General features: G+C 38.6%; 2 protein-coding genes across 2 annotated transcripts in view; one reads left to right on the top strand and one right to left on the bottom strand.

The window, feature by feature from the left end:
* The window catches only part of LOC122814457, a 1,903,843-nt gene that overhangs the window by 973,928 nt on the left and 908,373 nt on the right, over positions 1-21,542 (top strand).
* LOC122813943 (zinc finger protein 665-like) lies at positions 11,154-12,609 on the bottom strand. Its single transcript, XM_044086490.1, has one exon. The coding sequence runs from the start codon at positions 12,418-12,420 to the stop codon at positions 11,173-11,175; it is 1,248 nt and encodes a 415-aa protein (XP_043942425.1). The 5' UTR covers positions 12,421-12,609; the 3' UTR covers positions 11,154-11,172.

The following is a 21,542-nucleotide window of genomic DNA, read 5'->3' as shown; positions in this document are numbered from 1 at the left end:
AGATTGTAGCCATGACCAAATCTGTTAAGTAGACAGCTTAATGGGTAAGGTTAAGACAAAAGAGTAGTGGTGACCCCTTTGAATGTTAACACTGGAATTAAAATTTGTCTTTTAAATTAACTGCAAAATGATTTGTCACTGTTTCATGGTCACTGTAATGTAGTTGATCAGTGTATGGTGTACCTTATGCATTTGTGAACAGCAGAACAAAGAACCACTGGAACACAGGAACTACTAGTCTATACCAAGAACACTTTAATGAAAGTAAAACAGTACAGCCTGAAGATGAAAGTGTTTTTACTTGCATTTCATTAGTGTTCTTGGTATAGACTAGCCATTTGTGTGTTCCAGTGGTTCTTTATTCTACTATTTGCTGTCTGGATTTCTACTGGATTAACTTTTGTACTGGCGGTTTGTTCTTGTTACTATACATTTGTAAACACTCTTTTATCCATGAATGCCAAATAAGTTTTTGTAGTCTATCCATGCCATACTTAGATTCTTCCCCTTTTTACAGTTCTCCATTATGACTTAATTTAACAACAAATGATCCTTTGTTCCACATGACTTTCTTTTGTTATATTGCCATGATTGAGTTTTCTTCTAAATTGACTATAAACTCTGTCAGCATCTATTCAAGTGTATAGTTTATATGTTGTTGGAAGGCAAGTTTTTGGTCTGTAGTTTTTAGGATAGCTTGCAGGTTTGCTCTTAAGCAGCAATATTGTTTTTCCTTTTGTTAATCAGGTTAGTGTCTATTTGGGGTGTGCATATAAACAGTTCTTACTTATCGCTAAACTTTCATGTAATGATGTTAATACTGTTAGCCAGAAGTTAGGTACTGCATCCGAGCATGGAGTTTTCCAATTAGGAGCTTTTCTTTACTTTGCTTTAGTCTCTCAGGCCATTACTCCTATTTCTTACCCTGTATATTTGAACTTATTTTTTTTACTTCTTCTATTGATTCAGCATCTTTGTTATCTTCCACAGGATCTTCATATATATTTCTCCAAAATGTATCTATTTCTTCTTTTTTGGTGGTGTTTCAATTCCAATTCGTTATACAAATTTTTGGGTTATCAATAAATTGCTTATTTTGTACTTTTCCTTTGTATTTATCTGCGTGTCTTCTAAGTTATTCTACCTGTGCTGATATTTTTAGTTTAATATTTGCGGTAGTGCACAATAGACCCTGATCTGTTCTGATACTGTGCATTGCTTTTATCATGTCTATCTTTCTAAGTATTTTTGTTGACCTGATACATCTTAAATGATTTTCTAACAATGACACTTCTTGTCTTAGTTGCTTTATAGTTTTCTCTATTCAATACTTCCATGATGGCATTTGATTTCCCCCCTTCATTTCTCTTACTGTGCCATGTTTTTGTGGTAAGACTTTATTTAATTGTTATACTAGAACATGTGGCCCAAGTGTTTTTTTTTTTTTTTACCCTGTTTTTCTCCATGGTATATAAAATATAGTATACATCAGTATCAACTTGGTGGTGAGACTTTGTAAAAGCAAGTTCAATCACATGAAGGTACTAGCAAAGGATTGAAGATTAATTCAGTTCCACATATATTACTCGCTTGTTCTTGCAAATTCCTTATCTCCATTAGGACTTGTTCCATTGTGTGGATTATCTGATGGTACAATGTACTGCTATGTGAAAGGCATCCAGAACATTTATACAGAATCTTCTCCTAATTTCTGCAAATGTTAATGATTTTTAATATTGTGATTGCCTGGAGTCTTTGATGTTTGTAAGGACTGCTTTCTTCCTTTTCTTTTAATTTCTCAAAGTGTTTTGGGTTTCTCATACCACGACAGGAATGGACCCCAATGCTAAGTCAAGATGTGATTAAAGTTCACAAAATTAGCATGGTTTCAATCTTTGATGTCAGCCAGAATTGCTCTTTGCAGTAACCACAATGTGCCCAGTAATGACTTTCTTCTGCATGTGAATGAGCTTATGATAGAATAGACCATTTGGGTGTGTGAAACACTTACTTCATTCAGCACATTTATATGTTTTTTCCCCTCTGTGAATGGCTTGATGCTGAATCAGGTAACAGTTATATGAAAAACACTTATTACCCTCAGTACATTTATATGGTTTCTCTATGTTTTGATTTCTCCAAGCCTTTTGGATTAGTAAACTCCATGACAGGAATGGACCCCATTCCTAAGTCAGAGTACGATTAAAGTTTGTGAAATTAGTATTATCTCACTCTTTGATGTTAGCCAAAAGTGCTCTTCGCAGTACCTGCAATGTGCCCAGCAATGACTCCATCTGCAATTCATACGGTGTTACATGAATTTGCAACATATCTAAATATGATTGTAAATTATTTTTTGTAAGACCAGTTGCTCCTACTACTACTGGAACTGTCTGGATATCTTTCTTCCACATGGCTCTCGTTTCTGCCTGCAGATCAAGGTATTTTATGACTTTGTGTCTGTCTGTACGCAAGACACTATAGTCAGTAGGTGTGGCAATTTCAATGATCAATGCTACTTTTGTCTTCTTTTCTTGGATCACTATGTCTGGTTTTCTAGCATCTATCCTTTGGACTGGTGGTATTGGTTGATTCCATGTGATGTAAGCTTCATAATTTTCTATGATTCTCTGTGGCTCATTTCCAATGTTTCTCAGCACTTCAATACCATAATGTTTACACAATCTCCACTGTAACAATCTTGCCGCATTATTACGCCTTTCAGTATACAGTCCCGCTGCCATTAGAGCATCGCAACCAGCAATAAAGTGTGTAACTGTTTCCAACTCAGTTCCACAAAATCTACATATGTCTGTTTCTCCCAAATATTCAATGGACTTAGTAAACCAGCGTGTATGCAGCCCACTATCTTGTGTTGCCAATATTAACTTTTCTCCCAAATGTTCAATGGACTTAGTAAACCAGCGTGTATGCAGCCCACTATCTTGGGCTGCCAATATTAACATTTCATTTCTTGATGTAAATTCACCTCTCCTTAAACATTCCTGCATTTGTTCTTGATCAACACAAGGCTCTTCCAGAAGTTTTTTATACTTGCAACTATATTTATGCTTTTTCCACATTTCTTGCCTTCTCATCTGATCCTTCACCTTATATTCTTTCTTTTTGTTTTTTAGCACATTCAGTTGCTTCCTGGTTTTTATCCACTTCGGGTTTGATTTCCATTCCTGCTTGACGTCGATATGCTTCTGCTAAATTAAGCAGAGATGTCATCTTAGATTTATTCTCCTCATGTTTCAAAACTTTCACCACATTTGGATCTTGTGAGGTCAATAGATATGTGGGGAGTCCCACGATTGCAGATCTATACATGTAATCAATTTCAAGGAGGCCCATCCCACCTTCAGAACTGGGGATATATAATCTTGGTATACACTGATTTTTATAAATCATTTGGTGAGCATGAAGCATCCTTCTTGTTTAGATATCCAATCTATCCAACACTTTTTGGGGTCAGTCAATCACTCCAAAACTATAAGTTAGGACAGAAAGAGCAAATTGATTTATAGCTTGGATCTTGTTCCTAGGTGTCACTGCTGTTTTCAGGATTAATTTAAGTCTTCTAAAGTACTCCTTACTAAGCCTTGTTCGCATTTGTTCATGTTTTATTGATGATTCTTCATCAATTCCCAAGTATTTATACACCCCCTCTTGCTCAAGTTCTTTTTTATCACATTCTTGTCCCAAACTGATGTTTTCCTGGTGCTGCAATTTTCCTTTTTTAAAGGTTGCTTTTGTACATTTATCAAGACCAAATGACATTCCGATATCATCTGAAAAAGTTTTGATAACCTGCAGCTGTGCTTTCAGTTCCTCATCTGATGAGCTATATAATTTTAAATCATCAACAAAGAGAAGATGACAAGTCATTACACTTTGTTGTTTTCTAGAAGCCAAATTGTAGCCATGGCCTAGGCTGTTAAGTAAGCAGCTTAATGGGTTAATGGCAAGGCAGAATAATAAGGGTGACAGAGAGTCATCCTGGAATATTCCCCTTTGAATTTTTATTCCTGGGATAATAATCTATCCTTTATCATGGCTTAATTGCAAAGTGGTCTGCCACAGTTTCGTGGTTAGTGTAATGTAATCAATCAGTGTAGGGTGTATCTTATACATTTTTAAGCACTCTTTTATCCATGAATGTGGGATACTATCAAATGCTTTTATTGTAGTCAATCCATGCCATACTTGGGTTCTTCCACTTCTTACAATTCTCCACTATAACTTTAACAACCAATGGTCCTTTGTTCCATATGACTTTCTTTTATTGCCCTTTTGTTCTACTGCCATAATTGAGTTTTCTTCTAAATGACTATAAACTCTGTCAGTGTCACTTCCCATTTATAGTTTGTATGTTGTTGAAATACAAGTTATTGGTGTATAATTTTTAGGGTAGCTTGCAGGTTCATTCAAGTAAGAGCATTGTTTTTCCTGTTGTTAACCAGTGCAGTGTGTTTGGGGTGTATATATAAATAGTTCTTACTCATGGCTAAATCATTGTGCACAGAAGTTAACACTTTAAGCCAAAAGTTAGGTACTGCTTCTGGGCCTGGGGTTCCAATTAGAGGCTTTTCTCAACTTTATTTCAATCTCTCTTGCTGTTATTTCATCCTATTTCATATCCTGTACCTTTAAACTTCTTATTCTATCTTTTACTTCTTCTATCAATTTAGCATCTTTGTTATGTTCCACAGGATCCTCATAGATACTTCTCCAAAATGTATCTACTTTCTCTTTTTTTTGGTGGTCTGTCTATTCCTTTTACCTTATTTCCCAGTTTTCTATAAAACTTTTTTGGGTCATCAATAGTTTGTTTATTTTGTGTTTTTCCCTTATATTTATCTTCATATTGTCAAAGTCTTTGCACCTGTTTTGTAATTTTTAATTTATCTCCAATAGTGCATAATAGATCCTGGTCTGTTCTTATACCACGGATTGCTTTTATCACATCTAACTTTCCTAATATTTTCATTGATCTGTTCCCTCTTCTATAATCTTCTAACAATGATACTGCTGGTCTTAGCTGCTTTATAGTTTTCTCTATTCGATATTTCCATGATGGTACTCACTGTTGGCTCCTCTTTTCCCTCATTACCCTATGTTCCTGTGGTAGAACTTTATCAGTTATTAATTTAGCAGCACAATAATATAGTCTGTTTACTTCTGTTATATTGCATGGGTCTCTATGGACAGTGGCAATTACTGTGTTCATTTGTTTTATCAAGCCTCTGACTTTTGGGGTTCTGTTAATCTTCTATCTATTTCTCTCATTGATCTTGCTATATCTATTGCTGTCTATTAAATCAAACAACTCTTCTCTTAACTCCTTTTCTTCCATACTGAGGGTACAGCCTTTGTTTTCCGTTTTCTGTGGGCATTCTATAGAAAGTTCTATAGCATCTTCCTGCGGCACATTCTCTTCAATTTCATCCTGTGTCTTCTGTTGTTCTCTCATATGGGAACTCACTGGCCTATCACTCCTTAGCATTGACTGCATCAGAGTTTCCACAGTTTCCTGTTTCGTTCCTTGCTGTCTAGCTTCAAATGAATATTTATACTGGTTTCTTGTGGAAGGCTCCAAAATATATTGATATGGCACCTGACCAGTTACATCGTGTTCCACTTGTTTCCCCTTAATTTGAATATCCATTGCTCTATCCTGTTGTGGTGCTTTCTGCATTTGATTTTCTACACTGAATCCTTCTCTTTGTAGCTGTTCCATTACTTCAATTTCTATTTCTTTGACTTCTCCATTACTCATCTCTTTTTCTACTTTTCCTCTTAGTCTTTTTATTTTTTGTATTGTAATGTTTTCCATATCCAGATTCCTTTGCCTATATTTTTCTTCAAATATCTTTGGTACTGCTCTTTTTGTATTAGTTAGTTTTGCTTTCTCCTTTGCATAAATATTACACCATATTAATTCTTTTTTCCTTTCCCCTGTCCATATTTCTTCTGCACACCTCTGCTGATCTTCTTGCCTTTCCTTATTCTGGTAACATACTCCAGCATACTGTTATGTAGTCTGTCTTAGACCTTCTACATTAAATCCTTCACTTTGCAGGCACTCCATAACTTCAGCTTCTATTTCTTTAACCTTTACTTTACTAATCGTCTTTTCTACATTACGTTTTTGTGTTATTAATTTTTTTATTGTGAAATTTTCCATATCTGGATGCCTTTGCCTGTATTTCTCTTCGAATACTTTTGAGACTGCCTTCTCTATATTAGTTAACTTAGCTTTATCCTTTGCATAAATATTGCACCATATCAAAACTCTCTTTCTTTCCCGTGTCCGTATCTCTTTTTCAGCTTTTTCAAATGTATCTAAGTTTTGTTGTTTATATTTTTCCACTTCCTCAAAAGCTTCTTTTTCCAAAGAGATCAAAGTTTCTTAATCTATATACTGTTTTTCAAAAGTCTGTTGTAGTAGTGAACACAAATTTTTATCTGAAGCTTCTGACAGTTTTTCTTGTGAAAGTATTTTTATTTCCTCTAAGTTCTCTCTTAATCATTTTGTATATCTTGTATTCGGAAATTCTGGGCTTCTTGCACAATAATAACAATACATAATTTCTTTCTTATCCTCAATAGTCCACTATATCATCGTTATGGCTCTTTTTTGGCCAATCACTTTTGTCCATTTTGTGGACTGCTGCTTCCTTCTACAACAGGGGGCCATCCTCCTCTTCCTGAGCCTAGCTCCATTGTAGGAATATTTCTGCATTTTGAGGATTCTACACTGTCATTTTTTTCCAGTCTGGGCACCAGTGCGCCTATCAGGATTGGACACTTTTTTATCCTGGGTCTTGTGCCCCCAGTTATCTTTTTTTCATTTTTGATTTACTTCTGTCCATGATATATGCTATATAAATACAGTCTATATATCAGTATTGCCTTGGTGAAATTTTGTAAAAAAACAGGGTCCACCAAGCGAAGGTACTCACCAAGAAGTGAGGATGAATTTAATTTCAGCACTACTACGCTCCTTTGCTTGCTGACTTTTCATCTGTGCATCAGGACCCCTGTCTCTTGTATGAATGGCACAATGCTGGACCAAGCTACTACGCCATAAAAAAGACTTACTGCAGTCAGTACACTTATACAGTGTGCTCTCTATGTGAATAGTCTGATGAGACATTAGGCTTTTTTGGTGCATGAAACCCAGCATATGACAGGGTGCCTAGAGAGGAGTTGTGATATTGTATGAGGAAGTCAGGAGTGTCAGAGAAGTATGTAAGAGTGGTACAGGATATGTACGAGGTTAGTGTGACAGCAGTGAGGTCGGCGGTGGGAGTGATGGATGTGTTTAAGGTGGAGGGGGGATTACATCAAGGATCAGCTCTGAGCCCTTTCTTATTTGCAATGGTGAGGGACAGATTGGCAGACGAGATCAGATGGGAGTCCCCGTGGACTATAATGTTTGCAGGTGACATTGTGATCTGTAGTGAGAGTAGGGAACAGGTGGAGGAGACCCTGGAGAGGTGGAGATATACTCTAGAGAGAAGATGAATGAAGGTCAGCAGGACTAAGACAGAATATGTGTGTGTGTGTGACTGCAAGGGAGGATTGAGGAATGGTGAGGATGCAGGGAGTAGAGGTGGCAAAGGTGGATGAGTTTACATACTTGAGATCAACAGTTCAGAGTAATGGTGAGTGTGGAAGAGAGGTGAAGAAGAGAGTACAGGCAGGATGGAGTGGGTGGAGAAGAGTGTCAGGAGTGATTAGTGACAGAGTACCAGTAAGAGTGAAAGGTAAGGTCTACATGAGGGTAGTGAGACCAGCTATGTTATATGGGTTGGAGACAGTGGCAATGACAAAAAGGCAGGAGTCAGAGCTTGACATGGCAGAGTCGAAGATGTTAAGATTTGCACTGGGTGTGACGAGGATGGACAGGATTAGGAATAAGTATATGAGGATCAGCCCAAGTTGGAAGGTTTAGAGACAAAGCCAGAGAGGCAAGATTACATTGGTTTGCACATGTGTTGAGGAGGGATGCAGAGTATATTGGGAAAAATATGCTAAGGGTGAAGCTGCCAGGTAACAGGAAAAGAGGAAGGCCCAAGATAAGGTTTATGGATGTGGTGAGAGAACAGGTGGTTGGTGTGACAGCAAGATACAGAGGACAGGAAGAAATGGAAATAGTTGATCTACTGTGGCGACCCCTAATGGGAGCAGCCGGAAGAAGAAACTATTGTTACATTCAGCACATTTATATGGTTTCTCCTATGCATGAGAGGCCTGGTGGTGTATCATTTTCCATTTACATGAAAAACACTTACTACATTCAGTACACTTATATAGATTTGCTCTTTTTTGATTTCTCCAAGTCTTTTGGGTTTCTAATACCATGACGGGACTGGACCCCACTCCTAAGTCAGAGTACGATTAAAGTTCATGAAATTAGTATTATTTCACTCTTTGATGTTAGCCAAAAGTTCTGTTTGCAGTACCCACAATGTGCCCAGCAATGAATCCTTTTGCAATTCATATGGTGTTACATGAATTGTTAACATATCTAAATATGATTGTAAATTATTTTTTGTAAGACCAGTTGCTCCTACTACTACTGTAACTGTCTGGGTATCTTTCTTCCACATGGCTCTCGTTTTTGCCTGCAGATCGAGGTATTTTATGACTTTGTGTCTCTCTGTATGCAAGACACTAAAGTCATTAGGTGTGGCAATTTCAATGATCAATGCTACTTTTGTCTTCTCTTCTTGGATCACTTTGTCCAGTTTTCTAGCATCAATCGTTTGGACTGTTGGTATTGGGTGATCCCATGTGATGTAAACCATCATTTTCTATGATTCTCTATGGTTCATGTTTCCAATGTTTTTCAGCCACTTCGATACCATAATGTTTGCACAATCTCCAGTGCAACAATCTCGCCACATTATTATGCCTTTCAGTATACAGTCCCTCTGCCATTAGAGCATCACAACCAGCAATAAGGTGTGTAACTGCTTCCAACTCGATTCCACAAAACCTACATATGTCTGTTTCTCCAACATGTTCAATGGACTTAGTAAACCAGCATGTATGCAGCCTACTATCTTGGGCTGCCAATATTAACCGTTCATTTCTTAATGTAAATTCACCTCTCCTTAACCATTCCTGCATTCATTGTTGATCAACATGAGGCTCTTGCAGAAGTTTTCGATACTTGCAACTATATTTATGTTTTTTTCCACATCTCTTGCCTTCTCATCTGATCCTTCACCTTATATTCTTGCTTTTCTTTTTTAGCACATTCAGTTGCTGCCTGTTTTTTCTCCACTTCTGGTTTGATTTCCATTCCTGCTTGACGTCAATATGCTTCTGCTGAATTAAGCAGAGATGTCATTTTAGATTTATTCTCATGTTTCAAAACTTTCACCACATTTGGATCTTGTGAGGTCAACAGATATGTGTGGAGTCACACAATTGCACATCTATACATGTAATCAATTTCAAGGAGGCCCATCCCTTCTTCAGAATGGGGGGATATATAATCTTGGTATACACTGATTTTTATAAATCATTTGATGAGCATGAAGCATCCTTCTTGTTTTGATATCCAATCTATCCCACACTTTTTGGGGTCAGTCAATCACTCCAAAACTATAAGTTAGGACAGGAAGAGCAAATTGATTTATAGCTTGGATCTTGTTCCTAGGTGTCAATGCTGTTTTCAGGATTAATTTAAGTCTTCTAAAGTACTCCTTACTTTCACATTTGTTCATGTTTTATTGGTGATCCTTCATCAATTCCCAAGTATTTATACACCCCCCTTTTGCTCAAGTTCTTTTATACCACATTCTTATCCCAAATTGATGTTTTCCTGGTGCTGCAATTTTCCTTTTTTAAAGGTTGCTTTTGTACATTTATCAAGACCAAATGACATTCCGGTATCATCTGAAAAAGTTTTGACAACCTGCAGCTGTGCTTTCAGTTCCTCATCTGATGAGCTATATAATTTTAAATCATCAACAAAGAGAAGATGACAAGTCATTAGACTTTGTTGTTTTCTAGAAGCCAAATTGTAGCCATGGCCTAGGCTAAGTAAGCAATTTAATGGGTTAATGGCAAGGCAGAATAACAAGTGTGACAGAGAGTCGCCCTGGAATATCCCCCTTTGAATTTTTATCCCTGGGATAATAATCTGTCCTTTATCATGGCTTAACTGCAAAGTGGTCTGCCACAGTTTCATTGTTACTGTAATGTAATCAATCAGTGTAGGGTGTATCTTAGACATTTTTAAGCACTCTTTTATCCATGAATGTGGGATACTATCAAATGCTTTTTTGCAGTCAATCCATGCCATACTTAGGTTCTTTCCCTTCTTACAATTCTCCACTATAACTTTGTTTAACAACAAATGGTCCTTTGTTCCATATGACTTTCTTTTACTGCACTTTTGTTCTACTGCCATAATTGAGTTTTCTTCTAAATGACTATAAACTCTGTTGGCGTTAATCCCCATGTGTAGTTTGTATGTTGTCAGAAGACAAGTTATTGGTCTATAATTTATAGGGTAGCTTGCAGGTTCACTCTTAAGTAAGAGCATTGTTTTTCCTGTTGTTATCCAGTGCGGTGTGTGTTTGGGGTGCATATATATATATATATATATATATATATATATATATATATATATAGTTCTTACTCATGGCTAAATCATCATGCAAAGAAATTAATACTTTAAGCCAAAAGTTAGGTACTGCATCTGGGCTTGGGGTTTTCCAGTTAGAGGCTTTTCTCAACTTTATTTCAATCTCTCTAGAAGTTATTTTATCCTATTTCATATCTTGTACCTTTAAACTTCTTATTCTCTCTTTTACTTCTTCTATCCATTTAGCATCTTTATTATGTTCCACAGGATCTTCATAGATACTTCTCCAAAATGTATCTACTTCCTCTTTTTTTGGCGGTCTATCTATTCCTTTTACCTTATTTCCCAATTCTCTATAAAACTATTTGGGTCATCAATAATTTGTTTATTTTTGTGTTTTTCCCTTATATTTATTTTCGTATCTTCTAAGTCTTTCCGTCTGTTTTGTAATTTTTAGTTTATCTCAAATAGTGCATAATAGATCCTGGTCTGTTCTAATACCACGCATTGCTTTTATCACATCTATCTTTCTTAATATTTTCATTGACTTGTTCCCTCTTCTATAATCTTCTAACAATGATACTGCTTGTCTTAGCTGCTTTATAGTTTTCTCTATTCGATATTTCCATGATTGCTCCTGTGTGAATAGCCATATGGTGTATCATATTAGCATTCCGTGTAAAACACTTACTGCATTCAGTACACTTGTACGGTTTTACTCCTGTGTGAATAGCCATATGCCTTCTCAGATCAGAACTCGCTGTAAAACACTTACTGCATTCAGTACACTTGTACGGTTTTACTCCTGTGTGAATAGCCATATGGCTTCTCATATGAGAACTTGTTGTAAAACACTTACTGCATTCAGTACACTTGTATGGTTTTACTCCTGTATGAATAGCCATATGACGTCTCATTTCATAATTTTCTGTAAAACACTTATTGCATTCAGTACACTTGTATGGTTTTGCTCCTGAGTGAATAGCCATATGCCTTCTCATATGAGAACTCAATGTAAAACACTTACTGCATTCAGTACACTTGTACGGTTTTACTCCTGTGTGAATAGCCATATGCCTTCTCAGATCAGAACTCGTTGTAAAACACTTACTGCATTCAGTACACTTGTACGGTTTTACTCCTGTGTGAATAGCCATATGGCTTCTCATATGAGAACTTGTTGTAAAACACTTACTGCATTCAGTACACTTGTATGGTTTTGCTCCTGTGTGAATAGCCATATGGCTTCTCATATTAGAACTCTGTGTAAAACACTTACTGCATTCAGTACACTTGTACGGTTTTACTCCTGTGTGAATAGCCATATGCCTTCTCATATGAGAACTCGTTGTAAAACACTTACTGCATTCAGTACACTTGTATGGTTTTACTCCTGTGTGAATAGACATATGGCTTCTCATATTAGAACTGTGTGCAAAACACTTACTGCATTCAGTACACTTGTATGGTTTTGCTCCTGTGTGAATAGCCATATGACGTCTCATTTCAGAACTCTGTGTAAAACACTTACTGCATTCAGTACACTTGTATGGTTTTACTCCTGTGTGAATAGCCATATGGCGTCTCATTTCAGAACTCTGTGTAAAACACTTACTGCACTCCGGACATTGATATGGTTTGTCCGTTGCACAAGATGGCTGCACTACTGGACCTTGCTGCAAAGCAAGGCTTGCATTAAATTCACAGCTCTTGCTACAGTTAAGCTCCAAGTGAAATGGTGTTGCAGGTGTGAAATGAAGCCTGTTGGTAACCTTCACAGGTTGAGCACAGTGCTGCAGGTTGTCCATAGGGTGATGTAACAGGGGTGTCGCAAGTGCTTCCTGCTGATGGCAAATCAAGCTGCTATCTGTGCTTCTGTCATCTAAAAATAAATTGCATATCAATACTTTATCACATTGATGAAAAGATCTATCAGCTATTTCACTCACAATAGTACATGGACATTGTTAGAGACATTTTAAACATAACAGATTTTTTCTGTTTGCAAAATTATTTTGTTCTGCTATTACTAATGTAGGTACCAAACTAAGTAAAGACAATTCTGATTATCATTAATCAAAACTTGGTCTTCAGTGAACAGTTACAAGAGATGTAAGAACAGTACAGAGTTATCACAATAATCTTGTGCACCTGTTACCTGGAACAGTCTTAGGTAAGAAGATACACTGCACACCTTCAAAAACAGGGTGAGAGAGACCCTTCTTATGGAGTATGTTTGTACTGTTACCTGGAACAGTCTTAGGTAAGAAGATACACTGCACATCTTCAAAAACAGGGTGAGAGAGACCCTTCTTATGGAGTATGTTTGTACCACCTATAAAAAAAAGAGTTAAACATGCAAAGGACAAATGTTGTCAGGCATCTGGAATTAACTTCCAATGGAAATGGCATGTGCAAAACCAAGTAGAAAGTGTTTCTTTAAGGAACGCAGCTGTGCCTGCTGTAAACAAAGGGGGTGAAAGTGCATTTCCACAATGCTCATTCTGTGTGCAAAACCCATGCTACAGTCACTTTTACCTTCCCACATATGCATTTTACTGTAGTTACTATTTTGACATCAAAAGTTGTACTGTATATAGTTTGCTATTTTTAACAAGTGTGATATTCCTGAAAAATGTACTGGCAACTGTAAAGGTTAAATCATTTACCAGTGCACACAGTAAACATACTTCTGAATGAAGATGTTAATGTCACATTTTCTCCATTAATGGTTCAAAATATAAATCTGCACTTATCTTTATCTGCATTGGAATGATTTTTCATTTTCTAGCTGCACTGTAATTAGTGTAAAATTGCTTTTTATTGTCTTTTTCTATCTGCACTGTAAATAGTTCGATTTTTCTAACTAGTGTGATATCGCAATGTTTGAAATACTAAACTGCTGACCTGGTGGGGTTCAGTCATGGCTGGAAAGGATTTGGTGACAATCCCTACCTACACAGTCAACAAATGGAAATAAATAAAATAATTAATCATCATCAACTTAAAAAAGAACATATCCAGAAATGTCCTCAGTCAACCTTTTTAAATTAAGAGCTTTGACAAGTTTTATTGTATATGTAGCCAAAATGTCTTCCTCTAACACTTCTTACTTGTTAGATGTATGCATGATTACTTACTTATATAAAACACCAATACAGGTGAGCACCCCTTAACATCCTTCTGCACAACATCCGGCCACATTTAAAACCGTACTGTACTAAGTGGATGTAAATGCGATCAGCTGTTATGCAGACTGATATGAAGTAAAGCACAATACAAAGTATAAGGGTGTTCGTTTAACGTCTGCACTGCTTACTGTTCTATGTGATAACACCTGTCCTGACCCATACCTGTACGTACCATTTTATACTTCCTGAGCTGTGACTGAAATGGATACTTTTGCATTAGTTCGCTATGCTGTTTACCAAATTTTCAACAAGTAATAAACAAGTTAGCAAAATGTGGAATATCTGATGAAGGAGACAGGAAGTCCAAAATACATTGTTGCTTGACTTCAGTGCAACAATTATTAATGTATTTATTTGCTATTACCAGGTAGGTGGGCTGCTCTTTGACACTTTCCAACTGCAGCCCAAGCTCAAAGAACAAGTGTAGATGGTCAAAAGCAAGAATGCGAACTATAAAACAAAACTATATACAGGCAGAATAGATGGTATTCAGCAGGTAAAACAGTAATGCAACAGAAGGTATACTATATACAGGTAGAGTATTTTGAAGACAATAATAAGATAAAATGAAATAAATACAGAACTATGTGTAATTTATACATAGTTACATATTTATACAGTAAACATGCGCATTTCAGTTCCTATGTAGATACTGGAATGAAATGCACTAATATATACTGATCTGTTCACACTGCTTGTGTAGGTGAATTTTAAATGTTTCCAAGGTTTGCTGCTTTTTTACTTCATTTGAGAGGTAGTTTCATACTGTAGACATTGTATTTTTCTCCAGTAGCCATTTTGAAATGACAACAGTTAAACATGAAGTTATCACTTTGACCATTTCTAAGAGTGTAAGATTTCTTTTTGAGAGGAAGTTCAACTCTCTGATGGGAGTACTAGCTCATAAAAGAACGGTATCCTGCTTGGAACTGGACACCGTTTGAGGTTCTTTGGTATATCACAATGGTGTGCTTATGTACTGCTCCATAACACCAATTTACATTTTTTTTGTTTACAACTATATGTATTCTTTGATGTGCAAACAATGAAAAACTAAAAATGGGAAGCTACATTCTAACTTTGGAGAAGTACAATTTTTTGTTATTCAGCAGGAAGGATAAGTGAAATCCTGTAGCATAATTTTAGTTGGCATACAGCCTTGCCAGTTACATTGTATGTATGTGTAGAAAATGTTAAAGAAGGATTGAAAGCAAGACCCAGGTACCTGTAGTCAGTGACACAAGGACTATTATCCTTGGTGTCTTCAAAAGACAAGAATGGTAGGTTTGCTGAGTTCTACCTTGTGGAATGTAACATGGACTCTTTTTGGGTGGGCTGATTAGTAGTCTGGTGGAGAAAGACTAACAGCAGAAATCAGTAAAGCTATTTTGTAAATCTCCTTGCATCTAGTAAGTCACATTCAGTTCTGCAATCAGGAATCTATTGTCTACATACATGACAGCACCAAGCGAGGGTAGGTGTAAGGTCATTAAAGACAACGAATGGAAGGGGAAATAAAACAGAGCCTTGGCGTACTCCAGTAATGAGGGTCTTCTTTCATGAGAAAGAATTACTGGCATGGATTTGAAAGGTTTCATGTTAGAGGTTGCCTTGATGCCATTTGATTGTGTTGTTTGCAAAATTTAAACTTTAGTAATTTGCTGAGTAGTATACTATGGTTAATGGTCTTAAGGGCTTAGACAAACCAACAGTAATGAGGCCTTCATGGACATTACTATAAACTGTATTTATTATAGTCAGTAAGGTGTGTAGTGTTAATGCATTACAAATGCAATGTTTATGGTAATAAAACAGGCCATACTTGTTTAAATGTTCAAATCTCTTCAAAAAAGTTTTATGATGAATTCAATAGAAGATGGTACTGGAAGTGTAATAATGGGGTGCCTGAAGGCAGATGACACTATACCAGAAGTGAACAACAAGTTAAAATGTGTATAAGGGGCTTAATGTGAGTTTCAGTTTGCATTTCTAATAAGTTCAAAGGTGTACACTATGGTAATGACTACTGGGCCTTAAGAAGCATATCCCAGCATAACAATTGTATCCTACAAATTTATGTGCCTTAGAGGTTATTTTAAGGAGTATATGTAAGTTAGGATCCTTAGAGGCTATTTTAAGGGGCATATATAAGTTAGGACAAGGATTTACAGGTAGCTCTGTCCATTAGAGGCATTGGCACTAGACCCAGGGTCTATTTACAATCGTCCATCCACTATTTTAGGTTTCTTATGAGCAGGATTAGGGAAGAGGTCTGCTTCACATGGTTGTGAAGCCAGTTCCAGAGAAGGTGAATTCTCTGAGATACATACCTGTCTTTCCATCATGTCCAATACATGTTGCATGCAAAGTTGAAATCCCTAGCTCAAGTAATTCTGATGCTATTTGTTTTAAAGATGTGCGACAGGTCCATTATAGTGGTAGCCAAGAATGCCTCGTATTCCAAGCATAGATCATGTCTCAATGGTCTGCAGTAAACAGAGTATACAGATAGGGCATAGGACATGTTGTTTATAGCTTGTATTCTTTTTATGAGGAACCTCTAGGGACATTCCATTTGATGCGCATGCCTGATCAGATACACACCAAAGGGGGCGGTGTACTCAATGATGGGCCTGATGAGGGTTGAATACAGTAGAAAGGGGACATACTTGTATGAAGATGCTATGCCCTTGCAGATACATACCAAAGGGGGTGCTGTACTCAATGATGCACCTGATGAGGGCTGAATACAGTAGAAAGAGGACATACTTGTATGAAGATGCTTTGCCCTTGCAGATACATACTGAAGGGGGTGGTGTACTCAGTGATGGGCCTGATGAGGGTTGAATACAGTAGAAAGAGGACATACTTGTATGAAGATGCTATGCCCTTGCAGATACATACCACAAGGGGCAGTGTACTCAATGATGGGCCTGATGAGGGTTGAATACAGTAGAAAGAGGACATACTTGTATGAAGATGCTATGCCCTTGCAGATACATACCAAAGGGGGTGCTGTACTCAATGATGCGCCTGATGAGGGTTGAATACAGTAGAAAAAGGACATACTTGTATGAAGATGCTATGCCCTTGCAGATACATACTGAAGGGGGCGCTGTACTCAATGATGGGCCTGATGAGGGCTGAATACAGTAGAAAGAGGACATACTTGTATGAAGATGCTATGCCCTTGCAGATACATACCACAAGGGGCAGTGTACTCAATGATGGGCTTGATGAGGGTTGAATACAGTAGAAAGAGGACATACTTGTATGAAGATGCTATGCCCTTGCAGATACATACTGAAGGGGGCGCTGTACTCAGTAATGGGCCTGATGAGGGATGAATACAGTAGAAAGAGGACATACTTGTATGAAGATGCTATGCCCTTGCAGATACATACTGAAGGGGGCACTGTACTCAATGATGGGCCTGATGAGGCTTGAATACAGTAGAAATAGGACATACTTGTATGAAGATGCATTGCCCTTGCAGATACATACTGAAGGGGCAGTGTACTCAATGATGGGCCTGATGAGGGTTGAATACAGTAGAAAGAGGACATACTTGTATGAAGATGCTATGCCCTTGCTTATAATGTGCACAACACAGAATGACTTCCTTACTACCTTAGACACATGTTGGTCGAAGGCCAAGAACATACCCAAATTAGAGTACTGGTTCCACTATCAGGAGTAAGTTATTGAGGAGATAATTTCCTAAGGTGTCTGACTTCCCAAAGGGTACTATTATGAATTTCTTGGCATACCGTTTTCAACCGTGGCTTTGGCATCAGGTATGTGTGTGTGTGTGTGTGTGTCTCAGTCCTTCTTGTTGGATGTTAGTGTCTTGGGAAGATTCTATGAATCCGCCTAGTTTGCACTCTGCAAATTTGGTCACCCAGGCTCCCTTGCCACTGGTCTGGCCTTTCAAGAAATAGATGCTAAAAAAGACTGAATCCAGCCCAGAGTCAGGAGGGGCTCTAATAATGACCCACCTCCTTGTGGAGGTGACCTCCCCTTTCTTAACCTTTTGGGTCCTAGCTGAGAGACGGCTGGCTATCCAGACTGCAACACAGAGGTTTATGCCTATATCCAGGAGTTTGTTTACAATACCTGAGTGGGGTTTGGTCAAAGAAGGAAGCATGCAGCATTCTGCCCTAATCAGTTGCACTGATGATGTTTCTCTGAGAAGTTCTACATGTTGAATAGGCATGTTCTACCACTGACAAAACCAAATTGGGTTGGATCCAGCATTTAAAAGTTTTTTAATGTCTTTATTAATCATCTCCATGACAATTCTTTCCATGTCTTTGCATGAGACTAATCAGACTTGTGGGTCTGGAGGTCTGCTGATGAGCCAGCTGTTGAGCAGAGTGACACGACACAGTTCTCCATTAGCATAGCATAAAGACCATCTGGAGGCAATGGTTAAACAGTGACACCAGTGGTCCAAATAGGTTACATTTCAGGGTGTTTATGAGACATCCTGCGATATTATCAGGGCCCATCGATAAAGTGTTTTTGGCCTTAAAAGCACATTTAGGACCTGCACCCTAGTGAAATTAGTGGGTTTGATGGTACCTCATGGAGGACAACCAGGGGAGAGAAAGAGAGACAGAGTAAAATTGCAATAGAATGTGCCTGCCAACAGATTTGCTATATATTCCAGACCCATGCAGATGCATCCATTTACAGTCAGTTCTGCACACTGCTGCTGCCAATCTTGAGAGGTGGGGTAAAGGACTTGCCTTCCTCATGGGTGTGCAGTTCAGGGTTTATACCCTACAAAAAACTTTTTTCTGTTATTTTGGGTTAAAAGAAGTGTGTTTAGATAAGCCATGTTAAATCAATTTATTGTGTGAGTGTATTTCTCTCTCTCTCTCTCTATATATATATATATATATATATATATATATGGCTATACAGATAAGATATACATATTTTCACAGACTTTATAGGGGTACAATTTATTATCAACAGTGCCCATATATAGGTGCATTTTACTGCATGTCTGCATGGTAGCTGGATACGTACAACATTGTTAAAATGTATAACAAATTATGATATATAGTATCTTGTACTGAAGGAGTAAAACTAGGTTAATCAGGAGTTATGTCAGCAAGGCCGTGGTCTGTTTGAATGACCCCTGTTTTTGGCAACAGCTAAAGTAATCCCATGCAGGCCTTCATTGGTGGCAGGGCAATAAAGCTCTGACTAGAGCCCAAGGAACCTGAGTTTGACTAACATGTTGGCAGGGAAGATTGTCGTGTCCATCTGGGGGGAGGTGGTTCCTGGTTGTCTCATGCCACTGCTCTAATGACAGGGCCTCCACTGGAGTGTTGAGATCCATCATCATGCAGGGAGCTGCTTACAGGAAGATGTAGGGATGGCTACCCTCCCTGTTGATACTAGCCCCTTTTGAAACTGCACTCATTGCAAGCATTTTTAATCCTGGAAGATGCTGACATTTGTGCAGTCACAGAAACCTGGTTCAAAGCTGTTGGGAGTACCCAGCCATACCAAGTTACTTGTACTATCATACATTCAGACCCCAAATGGTGGGCAGCAAAGCTAAAGAAGGTGGAGTTTCAATATATATTAAAGACATACACACACCTCCTATACTGAGCCAACAGATATTGCCAACATACTGGCTGACAGATTCAGTGTCAACTTTACCCCCCACCAAAAGGACCAATCACAATACTGGAGGAATGCCAGGCACCCAGCATTACTGCAGCACAGGTTAAAGCTGCATTGTCCAAGGCCAAGAATACAGCTTCCATGGGACCCAACAATATCCCTGGATGTGTTCTACATGAACTACAAAGTGAACTGGCACCACATCTGTGTGCCCTGTTCAATCACAGCCTCACCTAAGGCTTTGTCTCTACCAAATGGCACACTGCTACAGTCATCCCTCTCCATAAAAGGGGGAGTGACTACAGACCCTGGGAATATCACCCCATTAGCTTTATGAGTCTGATATGTACGGCTATGGAGCACATCATCATGGACCGAATTAACAAGGATATAGGGAATCTCCAAACTCTAGATCCCATGCACTTTGGTTTTGTGAAAGGTATATCATGCCTGTCAACCTGGTTGACTTCTTTGAGTCAGTCACCAGAGCTGTGGATGAGGGCAAGGCAGTTCATACAGCCTACCTTGATCAAGCCAAGGCCTCTGATACCATTCCCCACTCAGGAATTATTGATAAGCTCACCAAACTAGAGATCAACCCCTATATCACTAGGTGGGTTTGATATTGGCTCACAGATGGAACTCACAGTGTGAAAGTAGCAGACTCCAAGTCAGACTGCCAACCCATCATGAGTAGAGTCCCACAGGGATTGGTCCTTTGTCCTCTCCTGTTTGGCATCTACTTCTCAAAAGCCCAGGCCTACATGGAGGGACTCTGGCTGACCAAGTTCAGATGACTGCAAGTTGGGAGCCATTATTAACTCCCCAAGTGATGCAGACATCCTACATAAAGGCCTCAATGAGACCAATGACTGCTGTCAAAACCATGGCCTTAAGCTTAATGCCAAAAAATGCATTGTAATCCCCTATGGGAAAAACTCAGTTCCCACTAATTACCACATTTATGGAAGCCCACCGAACAATGGAGACATTACAAGAGATCTGGGGACATAGGTTGACAGCAACCTCTCTTTCGACCACCACATTGTCGCTGTGGTCAGGAAAGTCTTTCCATGTGGCACATCTCATTACCAAGGGTTTTGTATCCAGGAAGAAAGAGGTCATCATCTCTCTCGACTCTTCCCTCATTAGGCCAATCATCGAGTAAAATGCCGCATTTGGCATGTACCTCAGTAGGCACATGCAGCAGATGGAAAGGCCACAAAAGTACCTCATGAAGAGGATCATAGGCCTTAAACCCATGTCCTACATGGACAGACTCAAAAAAACTCCAGCTATTCTCTGTCTCATATCATCTACCAGGAGGTGATCTCTGCTTGACTTACAAAGCCATGTCTGACCCAGCTCTGTCAGAAATTCTACATCGAAAGAAATCCCAATCCCTCCAAACCACATGCTCCAGAGACCTCAACCTCATCACCACAATCGACAGAACATGCTGGAAGGACAGGTTCATAACCCAGAGACTGCCCATGCTCTGAAATAGACTTCCCATACATGTCAAGCAGATCACCTCACTGGCCCTGTGACATGTGTCACAAGCGTTTCTCCCTGGGCCTCTGCTGAAAATTGGTTTCGTTCCAAGTCAGACTTTCCCAGTAAACAAATGTTAAATAAATAAATTAAATAAATAAGGCTTTCTTCACATATGTCTGCAATCTCAAAGGAAGCACACTGATCTGCTCAGAACTAGTGGTCAAGGCCACCATATACATAAATACCATAGATACAGCCAGCATGATGGCAGACAGGTTCAGTGAAAACTTCACCCATCTGTCTCTCCCATCGGTAAATCATGGCATCCCCAACACCTGCACCCCTCCCCTTATCTCAAGAGAGCAAGTCATCACTAACCTCTAAAAGGCAAAAAATTCAGGCTCCATGGGACCCGGTAAAATCCCAGGCTGCATCCTATATGAACTCAGGCAGGAACTTGCAGCACCATTAGGCAACCTATTTAACCAAACCCTGAGTACCGGCTTCATCCCAGCTGAGTGGAGGACAGCCACTGTTATCCCTCTGCACAAAGTTGGAGTGTCCACCAAGCCAGGAAATTATAGACCCATCAGCCT

This window comes from Protopterus annectens, chromosome 10.part0 (genome assembly GCF_019279795.1).
Source record: "Protopterus annectens isolate FY-2018-M chromosome 10.part0, PAN1.0, whole genome shotgun sequence".
NCBI lineage: Eukaryota > Metazoa > Chordata > Ceratodontiformes > Protopteridae > Protopterus > Protopterus annectens.
The sequence above is the reverse complement of the archived record's forward strand: the minus strand, read 5'-3'. Positions and strand labels throughout refer to the sequence as shown.